The sequence below is a fragment of the Carettochelys insculpta genome, chromosome 28 (assembly GCF_033958435.1).
Source record: "Carettochelys insculpta isolate YL-2023 chromosome 28, ASM3395843v1, whole genome shotgun sequence".
In the NCBI taxonomy this organism is placed as follows: Eukaryota; Metazoa; Chordata; order Testudines; family Carettochelyidae; genus Carettochelys; species Carettochelys insculpta.
The window spans coordinates 3,395,257-3,412,582 of record NC_134164.1 but is presented as its reverse complement, the minus strand read 5'-3'; the positions used below and the strand labels follow the sequence as shown (position 1 = coordinate 3,412,582).

At 64.3% G+C, this 17,326-nt stretch overlaps 1 protein-coding gene across 2 annotated transcripts; it reads left to right on the top strand.

Annotated features, from left to right (window-relative positions):
• The first annotated feature begins 1,985 nt into the window (after nucleotides 1–1,985).
• Nucleotides 1,986–17,326, top strand: STAC2 (SH3 and cysteine rich domain 2). 2 transcript variants are annotated; one of them, XM_074978943.1, is made up of 10 exons: nucleotides 1,986–2,232; nucleotides 10,020–10,119; nucleotides 10,783–10,880; nucleotides 11,210–11,294; nucleotides 11,611–11,723; nucleotides 12,111–12,308; nucleotides 12,769–12,866; nucleotides 13,279–13,330; nucleotides 14,741–14,878; nucleotides 15,692–17,326. In XM_074978943.1, exons 1-10 carry the CDS (start codon nucleotides 2,143–2,145, stop codon nucleotides 15,794–15,796), a joined length of 1,077 nt encoding a protein of 358 aa, XP_074835044.1. In that variant the 5' UTR covers nucleotides 1,986–2,142; the 3' UTR covers nucleotides 15,797–17,326. The 2 variants fall into 2 exon arrangements, with proteins under 2 accessions (XP_074835044.1, XP_074835043.1); XM_074978942.1 differs by having other exon boundaries at nucleotides 10,020–10,326.

The window sequence follows — 17,326 nt, the reverse complement described above, 5'->3', positions numbered from 1 at the left end:
ATCTGGCAGCAGGGGAGGGGGACTCAGCTGGTGCCTGCCTTCCAACCACCATGCGCTGAGCTGCTCACAAAAAGCCCCAGACCCGCCTCTTGCAGCGTTCCCTGTGAGCTGAGTGTCTCAGGTGACTGGCCCGGAAAGATTCAAATGCCACCCAGGTGAGGATCTGATGATCAGAGTGCCCACAGCCGACAGCCTGTGTTTCTACGGGCGGTGCACATGCGCACATGCTTCGGTGCACAGAACAAAATTTATTCTGCGCATGGACAGAAAAAAAATTAGAGGGCTCACTGTCCTCTTGTCCTGACAACTCCGACTCCTGCATTTCCGCCTGGGAGTTCACAAATCCTGCCCATGTGGATGGCAGCTTGGGCTGGGCGCTAGGAGCCCGGGGGCAGGTAGGGCTTCTTGTCACGGCTCTACCATCGAGTCACAAATTGCTGGGGGAGAAGGGGCAGCTATTGTCACTGTCCTTTGGGCAGGTCCTCCCCCCCCCCGGTGCCCTTTGCCCCTCCACTGACCTCACCCGGCAGGACACAGGGGAACAGCAGGCCAGGGAAGAAGCTGTTCTGACGGGCACAGCAGCCAAAGAGCTGCAGGGGTGGCTCCTGCCAGCGAGGGCTGCCTGGCTGAGTTAATACACTGCGTGGCTGGCATCTGCATACAGAGAGTGGGCAGCAGAGGAGGCGCAAGCACAGGCAGGGTGAAGTCATGCGGCTGATGCCACCAGCTTGAGCCAGCGAAGCAGCTGGCCAGGCTGGGAGGGGGCGGGCGGAGAGCGAGGGCACCAGGAAAAGACGTGCTCAGCACCATGCAGCTCCCTACTCCCTGCCCGTCCCCTCATCCAGCCCCACGGCCGCAGTCACACGTGGCAGCTGAGAACCTGCCAGTGAGCTCATTGTTTGCAAGGCCGAGCAGATGTCTGGGAGCCAGGCCTAGCCCGCGGCTGCCGGGGGGGGCTGCAGTGTGCGGCAGACAGGGCCCGAGAGTGGGGCACAAGGGGGGACAAAGGTTTATGCAGAGGGGGGTGGGTCATGTTGGCCGGGGGGACCACCCCACCTGGGGGATTTTAGATCTTGCTGACAGCAGGCAGGGAGGGAAATCCTGCCTTAAAAAAGGGAGATGCTTCCACCTAAGCCCCCACCCCATATTCACCAAAGATGAGAGATCCCAGTGGGGGCCTCTGGCTGAGGCCAGATTCCAACAGGGCAACACAGCTGCTGGAAAAGCATCTGTGCAAGAGGGCCTATGGTGGGGGAATAAATCTGGGGAATCCTGCCCCCCCAAAAAATCACAGAAGAGACTGGCGCCAGGATTCCTGGTAAGCTGAGCATTTGGGTGGCCGCCAGCTGTTCAGCAGAGCGCCCACAGTCGTGAACCTGTGTTTCTATGGGTGGTCCACACCCACACACGCTTTGGTGCACATAAAATTTATTCTGCATATTGATGGTGGGAGTTAAAAATAGAGGGAAGCCGGGCTGGGGCCCCACGGAGGGGCTGGAAGAAAGTGTAGGGTGGGGGGTGGCTGAGAGCCACTGAACCGTCCTGTAAAACCTGCACATGACGGAAACCCCTTCCAGCCAGGGGGTGCCACGGCCCCCCTCCCTCCCAGCCCCCCACGGCTGCTCTGAAACTGACCACCTGCCTGCAAACACCGCCCCCCCCCCCGCTGCGCAGAGAGCCCCGCTCCCACGCTGCCTGCGGAGTGGGGGAGGGAGGGGGGAATCGGGGGCAGCTCCGCCCCTTTGCAGGGAGCCAACGGGAGAGCGGCGAGCAGCCGCCTCATTAGCATAGCCAAAGAGCGAGCGCGGTTAATGAAGCCGAGGGGGCGGGGCCAGGCAGCCTCCTAAATCAAACTTGAGCGCAACGTGCGGGCCCGGCTCGGAGCGCGGGCGCTGCGCGGAGCTGCGCGGAGGGGAGATTTGGTTTTTTTTGGGGGGGATTGGGAGGGCCAAGCCGGGCTGGGCGGGGTTTGCCGCGCTGGGGGGCCGGTTGTTAGGAGTTCATTTAAAGGGGGGCGCAAGAAGTTTTATTGCCCCGTGGGGCAGCCGGGCTGCCCTCCCCCCCCGCCCCCGCAGAAGCTTTTGTTCTTCCACCCCGGGCGGGGGGGTCTTTCTCCCTCCCCGACCCCCTTGGAGCAGCAACATGACGGAGCTCACGGAGAAGGAGAACGACTCCCAGAGCCCCGCAGCGCAGCCGGCCCCGGGCACTCTCGCCAGCCTCCAGGAAAGCAAGGTACCTCCTAGCCGCGGGGGGGCCCAAGGGCCACCCCGCCCCCATGGCACCCCGAGACCCGCCCTCGCGCCCCCAAGCCTCGTGGGGACCCGCTGGCTCCGGGGGGGGGCGGCTTTCCCTGGCCAGATGCGGGCGCCCCCTCGGGGCAGGGCTGCAGCCCCCCTCGGGGCAGGGCTGCAGCCCCCCGTGTGCAGCGAAGGCGGGTGAAGCCCCGGGGGGCGGGCAGACCCCCCCCTAGCGTGATGCTTAAACCCCTCACGGCTGGAGGGCGGCGCGGTGGGGGCGGTTGTTTTGCTCGAAATACAACTGGGTTGTGAAAGCGGCAGGTGCCTCTCCCCGGGCTGTTCCGCTCCGCTCCGCTCCGCTCCGGGGGGCAGGTCCTTGCGGCAGGGCAGGGCCCCCGGGGGTCCCGGCGATGCGACCCCCCCGACCCCCTTAATTGGAGGGGGTGTTAGGCAGCATCTTGGCGGCCAGCGCCCGCCCCCTCCCTCCCTCCGCCGGGGCCGGGGCCGAGGAGGAATTCGGGGGGCTTCACCCCTTCAGCCTTCGGGTCACATTAACTTGAGCAGGTACAGAGCGAAGGGCGCCCCGGCCTCGCTTGAGCTACTCAGGGGCGATCTGGGGGTCCAGGCGGAGCGGGGCAGGGGGGAGCTGACCCCCTGGCTGCCAGGAGAAAAGGGGGTGCGGGGTGCCCCCAGCAGGAGTGGGGAGAGCTCGGGGCCGTGGGGCATTGGTGGGGACCAGCGGCGGGACGCTGCTCTGTCCGACCTGGCGCCCCTATGGCAAAGGGGGCTGGCAGGGGGTCGCTCAGGCTGGTGGCTTCCCCACTCCCCAGGGCGCGCCGGGATCCGGATGCAGTGAAGTGGGTCGTGTGTGTTTGAGACTAGGGGGAGATCGGGCACCCAGCCTGGGCGGTGGGAGGGTGGGGTCTGGAATGGGGTCTGGGCACCCAGCCTGCGGGGTGGGGGTGGGGTCTGGGCACCCCGCCGGGGGGGGGGGGGGGCGAGCACCCAGCCTGGGCAGTTGGGGGGTGGGGGCTGGGCACCCCGCTGGGGGGTGGGTCATGGGAAGCTGCAAGTGCATTTCCAAGGCAGTGGGGTTTGGGATCCTGGGGGGCACATTCCTGAGGCACTGGGGTTTGGGGGCTCAGACTCGGGTGGAGCAGGGCTCTGATCCCCGGGGCTGAGCCCATTGTGCAGATGGGGCTGGTGGGTTCTGGAGCACAGACCTGGAGGCTCCTTAGCTGAGGGCGGGAGCTCTCCAGGTCAGGCGGGGGCGGGGGCGGGGGCAGCCCATTCACCAGCCTAATGCCTAGGCCTTGGAGGGGCTGGGGGAGAGGGGAGAGATTCCTCCAGCCTGGGGCAAGCCCTGGCCGTTCCCACGGCAGCTCTGCCCGCCCCTGGCCCATGTGCCCAGGCCTGTTCTGCCCCCCGCAACCTGCGCTTTCCCCTGCCTGTGTGGCAGGAAGATCAGGGCCGTGCCCCTTGGAGTGGTTCTGTCCCCCGGGTTATCACCCCCTCCTTGCTCTCCCGCTACCTCCGCCCCTCGGTGACTGCCGCCTGTGCCTGTGCCTGGGCAGGCTGGCGTTGTGCTGGAGGGGGCTGGGATCCGTCTCAGCCCCTTGTGCCTCCGCTTAGTGCTAATTCCCCAGTGGGCTGCACTCTGAATTAGAACCATTCCGACTGCTGGGAATGGGGCCCATGGGGCTGTGCGGAGTCTGGTTGCCTCTGGGCTTGATACCCTGCCCCGGGGGGCATCGGGGAGGGGGAGAATCCAAGCAGATCGAGTTCTACAACAGTACTTGGGATGGGGGGGGTGAGCTTCCCGCCCTGCAGGGAAGCCCAAGGAAATGCTGGATCAGTGCTGGCATGGATGGGAGAGTTGGCCTGGGGAAAGGGTTTTTGAGTGGCCTGCCAAGTGAGGGGTGCAAGACCATGTGCCTGTGGCAGGGAATGTGGGGTACATGGGGGGTAGGGATGATGCTATGGTCAGGTCTGGGGGAGCCTGGATCAGTGCAGCAGGGGGACCCCAGGGAGCCAACCCCCATAATCCACACTAGGGCCAGGCTCCCATTGACTGCCCTGGCCTTTCCCCTGAGGAGATGGGGGCAGTGGAGGAGAGTCAGGCACCCATGGAGGGCTGGCTGGCTGGAAGTGGGCCCCCATGTAAATTAGAACCCCCCCCGGTGGACTCCAGTGTAACTGGGAGCAGTATTTTGCCCAAGGAGGGTGACTAGGAAGAGAATCCAGGGGCCAGTTATGGGCTGCGTCTGGGGTAGAGGCCTGGTGGGGGCGGGGTTTCAAGACTTTGAATTCTGGGAACCCCTCCCAATAGTTGGCTGCAGCTGAGATTTCCATCAGGCTGTGATGAATGGGGGTCCTGGAAATTCCTGACCCTGGGCCCCAGGATCTCGCCAGCTGCACCTCTGCCTGGCCCTGGCCAAAGAGCTGAGATCCCAGGAGGTGACACTGACAAGTGCCCCCTGCACCCTGGGGTCTCCCAGGTCTCCTGTAGCTTTATGGCCCAGCTGGTCTCTCCGACAGGAGTCCCCAGACTCCTACAGAGGGCTGAGCAGCTCCTGCAATAGGGGATCAGGCCTGGGATCTCTGCCCCATCTTTCCCTTTATTTCCCCAGCTGGGGGTGTGATGGTCTCGCCTCCCCCTGCAGGAGGCTTCCAAAGGGGCAGATGAGAACAGGGGGTGGCAGAATACCCAGGTGCCTTGGCCCTGCTGACCCCTGTGGGGTGGACTGAGGTGGGGTAGATTTCTGCAGCTTCCTGCTCTGTGGGGAGAGGGGGCTAGATCCACCTAACACACTTCCTGCTATTCTAACTTAGGTGCCTTTTAAAAACCTCTCCTCTGGCTTGGGAAGATCAGACCAACCATAGGGCAGCGTCCTCCACTCCTGACCCTGATCCCTTCGGGCACAGGGTGAGGCGGCACCACAGGCATCTCGGGCACCTTGGAGCAGCACCTTTGGGTCTCTGCCACCTCCTGCGGGCAGAGCACAGAGCAGGTGCTGTCGGGCTGAGCTGGTGGCAGGTTGTTTTGCTTCAGCCTAGAGCCATCAGCCTGGCAGTTCTGTCAGTTTCACTGCATGGCTTGTACCCCTGATCTGGCCTGAAACTCCCCAGGGAAATTCAGCTGCCAGGCTCAGGGCAGCCTTGGGGCAGCACCTGGCACTGCCCAGAGGCGCAGCTGGAGGAGAGAGTGTGGCATGGAGGGATTGGTCAGGCAGGTCCGTGCTGAGTACTCTGCCTTTGCCAGAAGGTTGTTGCTGACTGGCCTGTGCCCTACAGAATGAGAGGCACCCCTGGGTGCTCCCTTCCACCCTAGGCACAGCATCTGCGGCTCAGTGCATGCAACCGTCTCCCTGCTGATTCGCGGGTGCATATCACCGTGCCAAAGCAGGAGCCCTGGTTCTGAGAGCTGTCACTGGGGAAGCACAGAGACATCTGTCCCCTGCCCTGGGCTGAGGCAGCCTATGTTGGGGGCTGTCCTGGGTCTGTTGGAGGAACAGAGGCTCCGGGTTGGGGGGAGGGGAGCGTGCGGAGCGTATGGAGAAGACGAGTTGGGAGCCCAAGTTCGGATCTAAAACTTCCCAAAGTTTAGAGAGGAGCAGGGGGCTAATCCCAGCCTCGGGCTGAGCTTTGCTCCCTGCAGCATAGCCAATGCCCCAGGGGTGCAGCTGGTGTCCTGGACGCAGCTGCCTGCTGCTGTTAAGGATTGTCAGGGTTAAGCTACTCCACTGCCTCCTCCCATCCAAGATTCCCTCTGTGTTGTGCTGTCGTGCCCAGTGGGCTGGCTGGGAGCCACTCCCTGTCTCCCTCTGCTGGCTGCCCCAGCAACTGCAGCCAGCTTCCTCCAGCCCCGGGGGGTTCCCCCTCCAGCTCAAGGGGCTGTAGGTTCTAGTCCCGCTGGCGCCCAGCGGGGGCTGGCTGAAAGAGCTGCGGGGTGGGTTGGGTGAGACGGGGTCTCCTGGGGGAGGGGTGTTCCCCCCCACACCCACCAGCCCAGAGCAGACTGCATGGCGCTGTAGTGATGCTCCAGCCTCTAATGGCAGGTGTGAGCCGGCGCCTCGGGCTGGCTGATTCCACATGAGCTCCTGCAGCAGGGCCATGTGCCAGGCGTCCTGCACCGGGGGAGCAGGTACATTGCCGGGGGAGGCGGTTTGGGGAAGGGGGTTGAGAGCAGAGCTCTTGGCTCCTCTGGCTCCGATCTGCTGCGCCTGCTTTGTCAGCTGCTCCAAGCAGCAGCATCTAGGGCAGGTTAAAAATAGAGCTCAGGGTGGGGCGGGGTGTCAAAGCATCTCGGGCTTTGTAGCAGCCGCAGCACAGGCAGGCTCCAGGGAGCAGCGGAGGGATCAAAGCGAGAGCTGGGGATGGCTCCCCCACCCGCCGCGGCCTTGGGAGCCCCACAGGGCAGCTTTGATTCAGCCTTTGCCAGCTCCTAGTGGGAGCAGCCAATTAAAGGGGCACTGGCGGGCGAGGGAGGGAGTGGGGGGCCTGTGCCAGCCTGTGACCCGATGATAAACAGAGCAGGGAGCCACCCTCAGCCCAGCTTGCGACCCTATGAAAAACAGAGCAGGGCCCCGCCCCCAGCCCCCACCAGTGACCCTACAATAAACAGCAGGGACCAGCCCCCGGTCCCCACCTGCAGCTGCTGAGACGCCCCCCCCACAGCCAGGGTGTGGCGGGGGGTTGCCGGGACTGCCCAGGGCAGAGGATGAGGTTGGAACGGGCCTGGGGAGGTTAAAGCAGCCAGAGGCAGGACCCCACCATCTGTTCCAGCCCCTCCCCAGCCCAGGCCGCCAGCCCAGCTGTCGGGTGATTAGGGAAAGACTCTGGGGATTACGGGCTCTGTCAGTGCTAGTGAGAAACTGCCCAGTCACCTGAGCACCAAGTGGGGGTGATTGGCTAATGCCCCCCAACACTCTCAGCCCTGCCCCACAGGCTCTGCTGGTGCCCCATAGTCCCCCTGGTCCCTACCCATCGCTCCTGCCCAGAGGGGAAAGGATTGTTGGGGGGGTGCTTTGGATGCTGACTGGTGACAGTCGCTATTTGGTCTGTGCCGGCTCTTTGGGGCACAGCTCCAGGGCTGCTGTAAGAGGGGAGCAGGCGAGGGAGGAGCTGGGCTCCCCCTAACTTTTTCCATCCCTGGGTGGGATCAATTTTATTGTGTGCACTGAGGCATGTGCGGATGTGAACCACCCACAGAAACGCAGGCTGCCGGCTGGGGGCGCTCTGCTCATCAGCTGGGAGGCAGATAACTCTCCAGGGCGGCTCTCCCAGTTCTGGGCTTACAGGGGGTTGCGGGCTGCGGGGGTCGGGGCTGTTTGGGGCTCTCTGCTGACGGCTGCCAAGGGCTCCACTGCGGCTTGGTCATGCCAGCTGAGCAGCCAGGCTGGGGTCCCATCTGACAGGCTGGCCCCCAAGGGAGCAGCAGGGGTGCATGAGGCCCCCCCAAATCTCGAGGGGATAAAGTGGGGTGGGGAGGGATCCAGGTCCCAGCCCCCCACATTCCAGTCTGAGCTGCCGGAGCAGCAGCAGCAGCAGGGCGGGTCGGGGGGAGGCACTGACCTCGGTGGGGTTGGGATGGGGGGGCCGCAGGGTGGGAGTGGGGCAGGAGGCTACAGGCCATGTTGTCCCCCTCCCCCCAGCCTGGCACCTCCCCGCTCCGGTCTAATTAAGAGCTCTGCTGGTTAATCACCTTTCTGGGATGCCAGCCAAGGGACATGACATTATCCTGCCTGCTGCTGCCAGCACAGCACCCACCCGTGGGCCCGGGCCTGCCCCCCACTCTCCTGGCCTGGCAGCGCCATCTGACTGCTGGCACATGGGCCGCCTGCCCGCCCCCGGCTGCTATGGGGCAGAGGGCAGTGGAGCGCAGGGCTCCACCTAGCAGAGAGGGAGGGGGCTGAAAGGGTGGGGTCACTGCAAAGTAAAGCGAGCCCTCCCCACTTGCTCTGGTGGAGCCCAACCCTATTGCCCTAGGGAAGCAGCACCCTGCGCCCCCCAGCACCTTGAAATACCTCCCCAGGTGAGCCAGGTGGGGCGGTGCCCCAGGGAGCTGGTGAGGGAGGGGGGCACAGCGGGGGCTGAGTCACTGGGGTGGTGGAAGGAGCTCAGGCCTAGGTTGGACTATAGCAGTGGCTCTGCACGCCCCCCCCCCCCCCGTTTCCCCCTTCCCCCTGCTTCCGGGGCAGAGGAGTTGAGCTGAGACTAACGTTGACAGCCTCACGGACCCGTCAGGAGAGCAACAGACCACAGCAGAGGGGCTGGGGTGCCCAGTTGACTCAGAGCATCTACAACTGGTGCACATCCACACTCAGTGCGCATAAAAACTTATTCCACCCAGGGACGGAAAAAATCAGCCACCCCCTGCCCTGACCCTTGGCAGGCTAAGCCCGTGGCAGGGCAACCCAGGTGGACCAGCGGTGGGAACTGGCATGGCCGAGGCAGACGTACTCCGGCTGTTCTACAGCCGTGCCAAGCTCCCAGGGGGGGCTGCGAAGACCATGCTGAGGTCTGTGCCCAGCCTAGAATAAATGACAGACTAGTGACCGCTCTGAGACAGCGGACAGATGACGCTGACGCTAGGTCTAGGCCGGGCCTGTGTGACGGGCTCACTCAAACAGGCCTGAAACGTTGGGCCCCCGTGAGGGCGTGGTTTGTGCTGCCCTCATTTGAGCCACTGTGGCTGCGTCTGCCTTGTTACCCTGTGGCAGCAGGATCAGAATGGCCTTGCTTGTTGTAATGAGCTGGCAGCTGCCTCTGTGGCCTCAGAAAACCCACCCTGACAGGATCAGTGCTGTGTGTCTACTGTGTGTCATGAGCCCTGTACTGGCAACAGCTCATGGGGATTCCCCTTAGTGCTGATCTCGGCTTATCTTGCCTAGCAGGGTGTGTGATAAGGGCCCAGATCTGTGATGCTCTGTGTGGCCAGGGGCTCACAGCACTTACCAGAAGCGGGTGAGGTTGGAACCCAGGAATCCTGGCTCCAAACCCTTTCTGGCTGCTTGCAGTACCCTGCGTCCCATGAGCCTGCGTGCCAGTGGGTAATTGCGGTGGGATCTCGCCTCCCTGTTCAGGCAGGGCCCCAGGGAGCAAGGGCACTGGAGCAGCCCGGGGGAGAGCAGTCACTGGATAGGGGAGATCTATGCCCTGAAGGAGACGGGGTGTGGGGATGAGGCTGTCAGAGTGGGGTGGAGGAAAAAGCATATGGAAAAGGCAGGAGCCAATGGAAGTGAGCGGGGCTAAGGGTGGGGCGGGGCTAATTGAAGTGGGCGAGGCTAACGGTGGGTGTGGCCAAGGGTGGGTGTGGGGCTATCAGTGTGACCGACCTTGTCCTTAAAGGTTGCAGGGCTGGGTCCTGGCTCTGTACCTGCCTCAGTGCCTAGACGGGCCGGCCTCCCTGCAGCCCCTGCTAGCTCGGGTAGCTCTGGCTGTCCCTGGGAGTGGGGGGCAGAGCTTGGGGGAGGGAAAGAGAGGATCAAGTAGGGACGGAAGGACCTGCCAACTCCTGCCCTGGGTGGGGGAAGCCCGGCACCCCCATCACACGGGGGGGCTATTTTGCCCCAGCCCCCCCACTGGCTGCTCTGTGAGGTGGGGGGGGTAGCCAATTAAACGATCCCAGTGGAGGCTTGTGGGGGGCCCAGGGCTGAGGGTGGGGTCGGAGCTATGGCCGGGGTTGCTGGGTCCCTCTCTCAGCTGCAGGAGGTGGGGGGAGGGTGCTCCACCCCCCCCACCCCCCGCTGTGACACCCCCTGGCTCTCTGCTCTGCCCCAGATGCAGCGGATCAAGCGGTCGCTGTCGCTCAAGACCATCCTGCGCAGCAAGAGCATGGAGAACTTCTTCCTGCGCTCCAGCAGCGAGCTGAAATTCCCCTGTGAGGTGCTGCTCAGCCCCCCCACGCCACTCCCCCCTCCGTCCCCCCCGCCGGTGCCCCCCGAGGCCACCCCGCCCCAGGCCGAGCACTCACCCAGCGCCTGCCACCGGGGCCTGGCGCCCCTCAAGCCCATGCGGACACACAGCTTCCAGGAGCACGTCTTCAAGAAGCACAGCCCGTGCGAGCTTTGCCACCAGCTCATCGTAGGTGGGTACGTTGGGGCCTCCCTCCCACAGGAGGGGAACTAACCTAGGGACCGGCTGCCGCTGCTCTGGCCCTGGGGTCCCCCCTGATCTGCCCATGCCCCTCATTCCCGACCCGCAGCCCCCTGCCTGCCCAGCCTGGGACTCCCCCTTCCCCTCCCTGATCTGCCCGTGCCCCTCACTCCTGACCTGCAGCCCCCCTTGCCGTTCCTCCTCTGAGTTTTAGTCTTCTCCTTGATCTTGCCAAGAAGGAGCCCCCTGGGTGGGGCTGTTTCTGACACCCTCACGCCCCCCAGCATGCAGGAAAACAAGGGACTCAGCTCCTGCCCTTTCCTTCCGGGCTCATCCCAGGGCGGGCTCTGCCCCGACTCCTGGTTTCTCTGTCCCCACTCCCACAGTGAGACCCCTGGGGAAAGTTCTGGGGCCTGGCTCATGCTGGTGCACGGCTGATGTATTGCAGGCAATTCCAAGCAAGGCCTGCGGTGTAAAACGTGCAAGGTCAGTGTGCACCTGTGGTGCTCGGAGGAGGTCTCGCACCAGCAGTGCCCTGGCAAGACGGTAAGTGCCCGCCGGGCTGGTCCCAAGCGGGGAACCGCCACCTCCTTCTCATCTTCTGGGGTGCCCCATTTCCTGGGAGGAGCCTGGGTGGGTGCAACCCCCCACATCTCCTACCGACCTGGCCCGTTACCGCCCCCTTCTGGCACTTGTGGGGGCTGCAGCAGCTCAGCTGGGCCAGGCCATTGGCTGTACAGGGCAGGCCTGCGTCACCTGCTCAGATCCCTGTGGTGGGGTCAGAGGGCTGGTCTGGTGGTGCCCCTGTATCTGCCCCCCCCACGCCCCCCGCAAGTCACGGTTGCATTTCTCTCTCTCTCTCCCTCGCCCGCCAGGCCACCTCCTTCCGACGCAACTTCAGTTCCCCGCTCCTGCTGCAGGAGCAGCAGCAGGGCAGCTCCAAGGAGTCGCCCCCAGCAGGTGACACTCCCCTGCCCCCCCGTGGGAGGGGGGGGCCTGAGCATAGGAATCCTGCAGGGGGGCATGCCGGGCACTGGGGTGGGGCCTTTGGGGGTGGTGCTGGAGCCGTGGGGGGGGCAGACAGCAGGCATGCTCCTGGGGCACGGCTCTGCTCTGCGCACTGGGGGGGGGGGGGCGGATTGTAGCCTGAGGGGGACCAGTTGTGGCAAGCTCCGCCCCTCGTGTGGCAAGCCCCGCCCCCGGAGCATGGTTTCCCCAGCACATGGCTGGCTGACAGGCTGGCCTGGGAGCCCTGACGCCTGCCCCGTCTCTGCAGGCCCCAGCGGGAAGGTGGATCCCATCTACGAGACGCTGCGCTATGGCACCTCACTGGCCCACCTGAACCGCTCCAGCTTCAGCAGCACCTCAGAGTCACCCACCAGGAGCCTGGTACATGTCTGAGATGGGGAGGGGAGTTGCCAAGCTGTGTCGGGGAACCCTCAGCTGGGGACCCCCCGGGCAGCAACACCAGGGTGGGACCCGTGGGGGGGGTGGCGTGTCCAGCAGTCTCCGGAGAGAACCCGCCTCAGCCCTTGTTACAGCCCAGCCTGGCCCCACCTCTGGCCCAGGTCACAATCCCGCCATGCCCCAGCCACCAACGCCTGGCAGAGACTCCGGGGCTGGCAAGGGTGATGTACATACAGCCGCACCCTCTAGCGGCGGGCAGGGACGGTGCTTGGGAGTGGAGTGGGGAGATTCCTGGGGGGGATGGTGCAGCTGGTGCTGGGGAGGAGGCCGTGGAGCACTGCAGCCCCCCGGTGTCTCAATCTCCCGTAGAACGAGAAGGACGAGGTTGGGGAGGACGTGGAGGGCGGCACGCCGAGCGTGGAGGAGAACCACGGTGACAGCAGGGAGCATGCGAGCATGGGGCACGCAGGGGACGTCAGGGGAGCTGACTCTCGCCCTCTGTCAGTGTTCACGGCTCCTGCTGAGGGCGAAGGCACCGGCGCGGAGGAGAAGAACCCTGAGCAGCAGGTGAGTGGGCCCCCATATCTATCCCTGGCCGCCTGCCCCCACAGGCGCTCCCCGGGGGCCTCCCCTGCCCCGAGCCAGGTCCCATGTCCCCCCTGCTGCCCCGAGCGGGCTCCTGTGTTGCCAGACGCCCCCTTCTATCTCCCCCAGCTGAATGGAGCTGGTTCCTTCCCCTGACTCGGAGCTGGTTCCATTTGCCCCTGGGTGGGGCTCCCCCAGCTCCTCGAGGCGCTGTCGGACTCCAGAGGGTGGCCTGAGCGGGGCATGTATCTGGGGCTGGGATACATGCATGTAGGCAACGGGCCTTGGGCACAGCCATGGAGCTGGGCTGGGGCATGGGCTGTGGGCCATGGGGCGCGAGGCTGGGCCATGGGTTTTGGCCCTGGGGAACATGAGCCCAGCTCCGGCCCTGCCGTGGGTGGCTGTGACGCTGGCTGGGGGCCTGCGCTGTCCGTCTCCGCAGGCTGCTGGGGGCTCCTCGCGGAAGGACGTCTCCCCCATGTACTCCTACGTGGCTCTGTACAAGTTCCTGCCCCAGGAGCACAACGACCTGCCCTTGCAGTAAGTGCCCGTCCCCGGGGCGCAGCCATGGGCAAGTGGGCCGTGGCTGAGGGAGGGGGCAGCGCTGGGTCCCTGTGGGGCAGCCCCAGGAGGGAGCTGTGAGCAGAGGTGGGTGAGCGCAGTGTGGGGCAGGTTGTGAGCCAGGCAGATGCTCCCAGGTCTGGCTCCAGGCCCCACAGAGCAGGACCCTCCCAGGCTGCCCATGCTGGACAGTGCTGGCATCCGAGCAGCCCCAGGGGTGGTGCTGGCAGGGGTCCCCCTGGCAGAAGGGGCGAATGGGGGCAGCCATCTCCCCAGCGGCTCCCCTGTGCTGGGTGGTGAGGCGGGGGAGGGGAGGCAGTCTGGGGCTGGCGTATACCACCCCCCAGGTTAACTCCCCCGCCTGTGTCTCTGCCCCTTCCCCGCCCCCCAGACCTGGCGACAGGATCATGCTGGTGGATGACTCCAATGAAGACTGGTGGAAGGTGGGTGAGCGGGTGTGGGAGGGGGTGGGTGGGGGCAGTGAGTCGGGAGGTTGGGGGTCTGCAAGGGGGCAGAGAAGTTGGGGGGGGGGGGGGAGAAGCAGGGGCCCAGGGAGGGCTCATGGCTTCTGGGGTCTTGGAGGAAGGCCAGAGATGCCAGAAAAGCCCCCCACCCCCAGCCTGGATCTGTCCCCACCCCCTACCCTGCCCCTCTCATCCGGGCTGGGGGTTGGGCTCCTGCCTGCTCCGGGGAGACCTGCTGGGGAGGACATGAATGGCCCCACAAACCTGCTGTGGGCATGGCACAGGGATAGATGGGGCTGGGCCTGGCCGGGGCGGGGGGGAAGGGGGCTGACGGGGCCAGGCCAGGGCAGGTGGGAGGAGGGGTGAACCTGGGCCCTGCTGGGGTCCCTGCCCCGTATTGCTTGGGCAAATCTCCGAGCTGCGCCATGGCTGGATGCTGCCCGCAGGACCCGCGGGTGTGGAGCAGCTTCACGCACACCCCCGCAGCTCCTGGGCCACCGGCCCTGCCACGCACATCTGGCTTCCTCTCCCGGTTGCCATAGGGACAGGCCCCCCAGCCCAGCTGACGTGGGAGCGGGGGTGCAATGCCGGTGGCTGTCACTGGCCGCCTGCCAAGGGGGCAGCTGGGGGGGCCTGTGCTGTGCCCTCCCTCCTGGGCACCGTGGTCTCAACCACATACTCTGGTTTGCTGCCCTGCCTGGAGGGGGGCTGCTGGGCCTGCAGCCTGTGTCCTGTTCACAGGTCTGTGTGTGTGTGTGTGTGTGTGTGTGAGAGAGAGAGAGAGAGATGAGCATGTGTGACAGGCAGTGCTGTGGGTGTGTGTCATGGGCAGTGAAGTGTGTTTGTGAGTATGTGAGAGATGAGCAATGCTGTGTATATTGGGCTGTATGTGTGACAGGCAGTGGTGTGTGTGTGTGTGTGTGTGTGTGTGTGTGTGTGTGTGGGGAGATACACCTGCAATGGAGCTGCAGCCTAAGAATATCTCCCCCTCCCCCCGGGAAGCTCCTCTCTCATGGGGCCACACTCAGCACAGTGCACCCCCCCCCCCGCGGGGTTACATGGGCCTGTGCCCCTGGCGGGTGGTGCTCAGCAGCGGGGCTGGGGGCAGGGAGCCCTGGAGTTTGTGACCAGCAGGGCTGGGTTCAGCACCTGGCTGGGAACTGGCTCCCCAGGCCTCACCCCCAAGGCTGGGCCAGGCCAGACAGGAACCATGGCCCTGGGAGGGGCTATGCAGGGGCACTTGTGGGCCAGGGGCTGGCTGGGTGTGGGGCTATGCCTGCCACGGGGGGAGCTGTGCCCTGCAGGGGAGGGGTTGTCTCTGCGTGGGGACTGGGTCTCTGTGGGAGGCTGGCGAGCAATGGAGCCCACGGCTACAACGTGCTCCCTCAGGGCAAGATTGGCGACCGGGTGGGCTTCTTCCCGGCCAACTTCGTGCAGAGAGTGCGCCCAGGCGAGAGCGTCTGGAAGTGCTGCCGGCCCATCTATGGCAACAAGGAGCAGGGCCAGATGAGCCTCAAGGAGAGCCAGGTATGGGGGGGGGGTCTGCGCTGGGGGGGCAGAGGGGGGAAGGAGGGTCTGGCCCAGCTGTGGGGGGTCAATGCTGGGGGCAGATTTGAGGAAGGGGGGCTGGGAAGGGTCTGGCTCACTGCCTTTGGGACCCCCCCCACCGAAGTCCCAGTAACTTTCACAGTCAAAGCATTTCCCAGAGCAAATTCATGGTGTTGTGGCACCTACCTCCATGTGCACTCCTGGGAGCAGGATTTGGCCCCTGGTCCTCTAGCTTGGCCCTCCTTACTCCATTCCCCCCACCCCCCTGCCTCCGACTGTAGCGCCTGTCTCGGCTGGGGGAGCCCAGCTCCTGTCCTGCTGAGCTAAGAGCAGCAGACTGGCCAGCCCCCTCTGGCTCAGGCATGGTGGGGATGGGGGCTGCATGCTACCTACCAGCCATGCCCTGAGCTAGCCCCATGGCATTGCTGGCCTAGCCCCCAGCACAAGGCTGTTGTCTAGAGGTGGGCAATCACTTTTGACAGGGGCCACCCTAAGAGTTTTGGGAGGCTTCCCTGTGTGCCAGCAGCCCCTGGCTGTTGCACTGACCCTGCCCCCAGCACAATCTCTCAGTTCCCATTGGTGGGTTTGATGGGGGTAGAGGCAGCTCGTGAGTCTCTCCAAGGGGAGTGGAGAGATTTTGCACCCAAAGCTCTCCCCGCTCTGCAGCCATGGGGTCAGCCATGGGCTGGATTAAAGGGTGTATCCTGCCCACCACTGCTATAACCTCACGGCCCTGGCATGCATCCTGAGCCAGGGTCCTGCTGGCATCCTGCCCACCTGTCTCTCCTGCAGATCTGTGTGGGTGTGGGGAAGAGCAAGGAGATCGAGGGCTTCATCAAGGTGACGAGCGGCAAGAAACGAGGCCTGGTGCCGGCAGATGCCTTGATGGAGATCTGACAGGAAGGAGGGCGCCTTCGAGCTGTCCAGCTTCAGGGATGGGGCCTCCATTGCCTGTCTCAGCCCAGCACTCACTCGCCTGCCCCTCACCGCTTCCCCGTGTTAGGAGCACCTCAGCTAATATTGTTTCCACGCTGGACTCAGCGGGGTTTTGTCGGAGGGTGAATACACCCAGGCTGGGGCCAATGCCTGGCTCTCTGCCCTCGGGTTTGCCAGCAGAGGGCAGAAATTGGAAGGCCGAGGGGGAGGATGAATTTCCACCCTCCTCTCCAGGCTGAGCCTGCCTGAGCCTACCCCCTGTGTCTTGGTTTTTGTGACAGATTCCCTAGCAGCGTGTGTCAATAGCCCTGCAGTGCAGCAAGCGGCAGGAGATTCCTCTTCCCCTGTTCTTTGAACCTTCACCCCGCGCCCCGTCTCTTTTCTGCAGTGGGCAGCACTCCCCACTCTGATTCCAGCTGGGCGAGGTGCTACGGAGAAAGGGCCTCACTTGAGCTGGAGCCCTCCTTGCACTAGTAGGACGCTACTGCCCAGGACATGCATATAATGTAGGGAGATGCAATGGCTCGTGGCCAGCCTCAGGGCTCAGCGGGGGTCATGATCTGTTTGTACTGTCGGTCTGTGCACAGGTCCATGTGCTCATTTCAGTGAGGGGCCTCCTGGGAACACGACCCATTTGTCCTTTTAACCACTCAGGGCTGGTAGGTGTCAGAGCAGGGTTGTGGTCCTGTGTCCTTCTGGCCTAGGCCACCCGCTGTGTGATGGGGATGGGGTGAAGGAGTTTTTTCTCACCCTTCCACTGGGCTACCCCATAGGTTTCATCTGCATCTGTTGCTCCGCTGTGGACTCATTTACCTAACCTCAGGAATCTTCACTCAGATCTGCAGCAGCCTGAAAACACAGGGCTTTTCCCAGGTCCCTGCCATCGCCAGCCCCCTCCTCAGCATGGGGGTTCCTAGCCCTTCCTGGGGTGTGCTGGGAACATCATCACCCAGTGCCAGGGTTCCCTCTATTTTTTCCACTCGGGTGAAATAAATTTTGCTCAGTGAGTGCCGGCCACAGACTGCCGGCTGTGGGCACTCTGCTAATCAGCTGCGCAGCCTACAGGGAGCATGGGCCCTTGCCTGGCCTGTTCCCAGCCAATTCTCCAGGCTTGGCTGATGCTGGGGGGTGCAGGGGGAGGGCACATGCAGAGACACACAAAGGGGTCCCAGGCACCCACTATGGGTGGGTCGGTCCTGTCCTGTCCTGTCCAGATCTGTCTGTCCTGCAGCACCCCCAGCAGGAGTGACCTCATCAGTGCTCCCCAGCACCAGCCAAACCCGCCCCCCCACACACACACCTGTGCCCACATGCTCACTGCAGCCCAGTGCCAGAGAAGCTGCCCCCCTTCCAGATCCACTCACCTAAGCAATAATGGCTGGTGCCAGTGTGGCCGAGACAACGCCTCACCTGTACATAGTGAATGCAGGAGAGCTCGGCTACTGGCCTGGCCAGCCGTGTTCCACATTAAATGTTCCTCTGTTGCATCCA

What these genes read in the sequence shown, in the direction of transcription:
- STAC2 (XM_074978942.1), top strand. Translation starts at nt 2,143, where the DNA reads ATGACGGAGCTCACGGAGAAGGAGAACGACTCCCAGAGCCCCGCAGCG. An exon ending in AGTCACCCACCAGGAGCCTG is followed by an intron (nt 11,724 to 12,110) that starts GTACATGTCTGA and finishes AATCTCCCGTAG; the next exon opens with AACGAGAAGGACGAGGTTGG. An exon ending in TGAGCCTCAAGGAGAGCCAG is followed by an intron (nt 14,879 to 15,691) that starts GTATGGGGGGGG and finishes TCTCTCCTGCAG; the next exon opens with ATCTGTGTGGGTGTGGGGAA.